General features: G+C 37.6%; 1 protein-coding gene across 1 annotated transcript in view; it reads right to left on the reverse strand.

Annotated features, from left to right (window-relative positions):
- Positions 1-6,605, reverse strand: part of baiap2a (BAR/IMD domain containing adaptor protein 2a) — a gene marked incomplete at both ends in the record, with an annotated part of 53,085 nt that overhangs the window by 18,654 nt on the left and 27,826 nt on the right. Inside the window, 2 exons of the mRNA XM_079252210.1 lie at positions 2,867-2,938; positions 3,816-3,877. Of these exons, the coding sequence (XP_079108336.1) occupies positions 2,867-2,938; positions 3,816-3,877 (134 nt within the window). The remainder of the gene's footprint in view (positions 1-2,866; positions 2,939-3,815; positions 3,878-6,605) is intronic.

Consider the following 6,605-nt stretch of genomic DNA (forward strand, 5'->3'; position numbering starts at 1 on the left):
GCAGCTAATTATCATGCTCAAATCTGATTAGAAATGGAGGGGCCAATAGGTGAATTCTGGCAAACTCAAAACATGTTAGCCTTGTCTGCACAGGAATATCAGGTTTAAGCCCACGTTCTGACATCTGTGTAATGACTGATACATGTTGTAAAGTCCTGTGAGAGCAATCATGTGAAACAATAGACAGAGAGAGTGAGTGCAATTCATAGATCACTGGACCCTTTGGTGTCAAATCCAAGTCCACCTTTGTGCCTTTCTTTTCACAACCTATGGTTAATGCGTGGAGTTAAATCAGTCATAAACTCAACCAGTTTTACTTTTTAAACCATTTTGATGATAAAAATTTAAAATAAAAATGTCAAATCCAGGCATTCAAAAGGTAATAACTGTGATTACATTTATATTCATTTTCAGTTCTGTTCCAGAAACTGATTCAGTAATTTGCTGATGGAGAAACATTAGTTTCTGGTATCATATAATGCTGTTGCAACTGTGTCACAGCCACAGTTGTGAAGATATTGCATACATGTACCTCATTTAGTCACAAATGTGGCAGAAAGAACAGGGGAAGTTTTGGAATTATACTGAGTTCATAGAAAAGAACAACATAATGGTAAAATGCGAATTGTGCATATGAGTAATATGTTCGTATCAGGAGCAAAAAAACCTGAAATCTGAAGAAGCAGATGAAGGCCACAATACACCAGCGCTACAGTCCCAACACATTAACGGCTAGCTTTTAACTCAACCAAAACTGCCACTCAAAGGAAAAGTAATGGGATGTTGAAAGAAGTGTAAAGACGCAGTTTTTCCTTGATCTCATTAATAAAACCTTTACAGCTTGTTTGGCTTTGTGCATTGAGCCCCATTTATTAAATTTGAATGCTTTGTAAACATAATTAATAATAAGGCACTCAAATGGGAATACAGAGTCTGTGATCTGTGATCAGTCAGTGCTCTTGTTTAAACATACCTGATTCAAAAAATTGGCCATTGTGTGCATCTCTAAAATAAGCTGTTGAATACATTTGAACCAGGTGTGTCAGAGCAAGGATATGTCTAAAACCTACAGAACAATGGTTCTCAATGACCAGAATTGTCCATCCCTGATCTACTTATTTTTAATTGTAACATTTAGGCCTGCCACGGTAACAAATTTTGCCATGCGATTAATTGCCTCAGAAATTATCATGATAGACAATAATATTGCACTAAGCGATTATTATTGTCATTTTGAGACCATTTTCAACTAAAATAACAACAATGCCATCATAATGTAAACACACTCTTTCAAAGATCAACATACTTTTATTTCTAAAGAACATTTAGCTTGATGTGCAGACCAGACTCATCCCTTCCCCAGTCTGCTACAGATCAGGATTTCTCCTGGGGTTTTGGCAATGTGGTCATCTGGAACATATGGTCTCTAAACAGTATGTAACACAGTTACATAGTCTATGGTTATGCTTATATAGGGGACATGTTTGGACTTGGCCATAGGGGGAATGGTAAAATTGAATTTCTTTGATCGCCTTCAGTATATCATTTTTTATGTCATTGTAAAGTTGTGGAATTGCCGTTTGTAACATGTAACATGTATGACCATCCCAGCCAATTCATACTGGCTGTGAAATGTTTACAACATTTTTTAGAAATGTCACCTTTTAAACAGTATTAAAAGGGCCACATTGCTTTACCAACCATGCTGTCCGGGTGCACACCATGTTGCACTGTCCTGTTTGTGTTTAATCTGTCGGTTAAACACCCAGTTGATCGTGGACTGTCGGGAATATGAAGCTAGCCTGTTTGTTAAGGTCTTTTTTTTGGGAAAACTGTCGTTGATGGTTGTGTTTTAAGTGCAGATAGAAGCTTGTTGTAATGCTGTGTTGATTTCATGTTGTCTTTAAAAAAAATGTAGCACTCCAGAGAGAAAAGAGAAAAATGAAAATGATTGCGTCCGGCAAACTTATTGCACACATTTTTTCTTATCCTGCAATTAATTGACTTATTGCTTATTGCAACACGCCTACTAACATTACCAAATTCTATTTATGACAGCTAATCCAAAGGACGTCCAGTGAACTTATCAGAGGAACTATTGATCTTAACAAAATGACAGTCTTTGAATGTTAACATATTAGTTTCAGCTAGCAACACTGTAGTCTGGAAACAGTATGGTTTTCATCTAGTCTTAACGAACTAAGATAACTTAGCACACTGCTTTATTTTTTTAAAAAATGGTTGCACTTGTCACCGCAGCAAAATTTGTGGTATATTCAGAATAAACAAACATACAGATGTCTGAGCTGAGAATAAGATAAGTACAAGACTTTATTCTATTTCATTTAAACTGATGTGACAGTTAAATAAAATAGAATAAAGTCTTCTACATTTACCACTACTTCTCCATTTACTCATTGGAGTTGCATTTAAATCAAACAAATTGTTTTTTTTTATTATTATTATTTCTTTAAAAATATTATATCAAACGTGTGGGAGAAAAAGCAGCGGTGTGCTGAAGCAGCATGTTGGTCCTTCCAACAATACAATACAATAATGGGAATGCCATCCCATCCCCCAAAACAACACACCACAGTACTGCTCTATACTCAGGCTGCAACCCACTCATTCTAAAGATATCACATGTAGACCCAGCACTTACACACTTATACAAACACTCCACGAGGGGCTTATTATAATCAGTCTATCACAGTTCAGTACAAATGAAATATTACAGATAAAGAGTTTACCTCTATCTCTATTATTAATTCATTCACATTATAAACATTTCTGCAATGATCTAAAATATAGAATACTCTCATGAGCATCATGTATAGAAGACTGACAGATAGATCCAGATACTCACAGTCAAATATCGAGCATCCAGCTCAACCTTCTTTTCAAGCTCAGAGAGCAGCTCATTGTGGAAGGATTTCAGCTGGGGAGAAGTACAAACACACTTCAATCAGCATAAATGTTTAAGCTTTAAACAATCAGAAATACAATTAATGTGTCCTCTTTCGCACAGTTTCCAAAAACATTTTTACCGTCACTGCCTATGAGCCCTTAGAATGCTGATTGAGCATCAAGCTAACACCTGGTTTTGGTTGCAACGTGACGTGAATGAAACTGAACGAAATGCCTGAACTAAAGTTAATTGGTTCTGATATGACAGCAGTAAGTGAAAAATATAACATTGAAATCATACGGATTTATTGGTTTTGCAGCAGGTCAGGAATGATGCATCATCCAATTTCATTTATCTGGATGTCATTATGTTTAATCTATGTCACCACCTTTCAGTCATTCACTACTTTAAGCCATTACTCACATTTAATCCATAATGTTCTGGTGTAAAGCAGGAGTGGGAAATCCTGCTCCTTGAAGGCCACTGACCTGCAGGTTTTATATGCTTCCCTGCTCCAACACACCTGATAGCTTATGAAGTTTTGCACTGTAATGCATTCATGAGGTGTGTTGAAAGAGAAAGAACATATAAAACTTGCAGGAAAGCGACCAAGGTTCACCACCTCCAATGTAAAGATGGACAAGAATGATCATGTTGTTCTAAATACTGATTGCAACCAGACTTCAATAACAAGTTTGAGCTGAGTTTAACATCAAGCTGTTGAGGATATCCATTCCATTTTAATCAGGTGTGTTGGAGCAGGGAAACATCTAAACCCTGGATAACAGTGATTCTTGAGAGCTTATACTCAACATCCCAAATGTTGAAATATTTCCACATACCATGTCACAGTTGAACTAAAGTGATAAAACAAAAACAAAAAATCTTTTTAGCATAGAGTACCAACCATTTCCTCAAGCTGTACTTGGATCTGTCTGTGGACCTCAGCCATCTGGAACAGCACATCCCCTGCACACAGAGAATCAGAAATATGGAGAAAACATGAATACTCCAGGAAAAACGGACAGGAGACCAAGTTATACACTCGAAAGGGAAAAAAAAGAAAGAAGGAAGAAACAAGAAAAACAGAGATCCCAGCGTGCAAAGCCCGTGCAGTAAAACATACGGACGATGGCAATCACAATGAGAGGTTGTTACAAGATGATAGACACTGACAACAACATCACATACAGGAACTGAAAAACAAACAAACAAAAACAAAGCAAGCTTGGTCTTCAAGTATTGGTGTTATATAGAAATAGAGATTTAAAAAATGCTTTCTAGATTGACAACTAAACATTTTAAGAACAACTGAAGTGTTCATTAAAAAAGGAGAGAAGAAGAAAACTAAAATGGAAAGATAAAGAGAGGACATGCAGCTGATGGAGGTTTTTTTTTTTTTTTTTTTTTTTTTTTTTTACTGTCATATACCTACAGGCTGCCGCTTCTGAATATGCAGTGCATTGTCAAGAAAAGGAACACAAAGAGCCACATTGAGCAAAGGACACATACAAATAAAGACCTGGTGGAAAGACAGTGAGAAATCCACATGTACAGAAAAATGAGACACACACCATTCCTTAATAAGTATGTCCAAAGCTCATTCAGCTCTTTTGGGATACATTACATTCTGTATTCATAGGCTTAAAGGAGTTAAGATGAATAGTTCAGAGTGGCAGAGTGAATTATAGTGTAAAAGATCATATGTTGGTGTCCAGTGTACAGCAGCAAATTACATGACTGAAAAAGTCAAAAATAAAAATATTTATTTCACTAATATTAAGCGTCATTTTCAACAGAAGCATTTGAGAGCTGAGCAGGAACAGCATGCTGACTTCTAATGTCAGACTTTCTTTCTGGCTCATTTCACGCTCCCATGCTACATCTTCCTCTGAACACTGACCTATTAAGAGAGCCTCTCAGCCCTTCTCAAAAAGCTTTGTAAAATCAGAACTAGTGCTGAAGTATTTTTGGTGTAAACCTTAATTTTTGCACCAAAGAACCTTGAAGTGGTCTCCATCTCAGCAGAGAGCAAGCAAAGTTAGAACTGAAACGCTGAAGTGACCGGTGCGAACGTTGACTTCAAATGCATCAAGAATAATAACAGAGGCAAACGAGGAGAATGGTGCTTCAGATCTGATAAGGGGAGGAAAAAAAATGCAACCTGTCATTGACATTCTGCAAAAAATCTGGCAAAGAAAGTGTGACAGACATTGAGCATTACCACTTTTCCAGCAAATAGCTGATACTTTAACTACAACTATTACAAATTTCTTTTACATCTTCATCTGTCAAACTTTAGAGGCTGTTTGCAAACATCACTGCAGGTTGTTAGCAGCATTTTTAACAAGTATAACTTGTTACACATTATGAAAACCTACAATTAAAACTGTATGTCTTTGAAAGAGTGTATGTCCTTATTTTTTATTTTTTTTATTTTTTTTTTAATCGTAAAGGTCTTCTACCAACATTCAGACAATGTGCTTTGTCACATATTGGATTTAACTGGCACCTTGACACCCCCAAACCCACCCACACACACACTCATACCCTCCCCCACCCTTGTTTTTCTCTTCCTTGAGAGACAATATCTGCTTCTGATGTCCACATTGTATTTTGCAACTGTGCACAGTGCCAACATGTACAAAAAAGCAAGAACACACACTGAAAAAAACATACCATGACAACTTTAACCAGCATGTTAACTTGCTCATAAAGAAATATCATTACTTCCTAAATCTGGTGCAATCACTGCCCCTGATGGGATCATCTAGCTACACCCAAGATAGCCAGGGCTTTTGCCTGCATTGCAACTTGTCTGCTGATCTTATGCCTCCCAGGAGCAGAGAAGCAGGCCAAAGGCTCCTGTCAATTCCCAGCAGACCAGCTAAGCAGCTTACATATCCCTGATCACAGCCCGGAGCTTAGAGACCCTTCCATTCTGTTGGCTGTTTCCAACTAGCTGGATCAATTAACTAATGAGTATCCATAACTGTGAGGCCGACAAAAGCACACAAACACATATGTCACATGAACCTCATGAGGAAGGGAGTGCAAGAAGCCAGGAAGGTAAAGAATTACCAAATCTGCAAGAGATATTCTCTTGTCATCTGCAGTTCCATTACAGCTAATGTGTGATGCCAAAGCATGGGGGAGAAAAAGAAAAAAATGGAAAAAAAAAAAAAGAAATTACACTTTGGAGATGCAAATGGTTACCATGGCAATCTCAATATCATAGGACACTTTAACACCAACAGAAAATTGGGCTGCAATCTTCAAGCGCTCTGAAAGACTAGATAACTCAATCCACAATTTAAAAAGAGGCATATGAAGGAAATTCAAAGGGATTTGCAACTCTACTGTCACTTCAAACAAATATACGACAGGCATGACACAACCTGTGTAAGAGCCCATATCCACATTCCAGCTGACAATCAAGTGACAGGTTGATTACAGAAAAAAGAAAAACAACAAACTGTCACACAAACACCTGGAAATAAAGCTTTGCATGACTGTATCAATATTTCCTAGCTCACTTGAACCTCCCCTGATTCCGTGGCTGAGAGAAAACAATAGTCGCTTTGTTGGGAGGTGAGCTCAGGCTGATCTGCACCTGCAGCTCTGCAACAAGCAGCCACATGCCTGCTAGCTTAAAACACTGAGTCAGAGAAGGAAGCATGGTCACAGGACTTGTGTG

This window comes from Telmatherina bonti (genome assembly GCF_933228915.1).
Source record: "Telmatherina bonti genome assembly, chromosome: 14".
NCBI classification, from domain to species: domain Eukaryota; kingdom Metazoa; phylum Chordata; class Actinopteri; order Atheriniformes; family Telmatherinidae; genus Telmatherina; species Telmatherina bonti.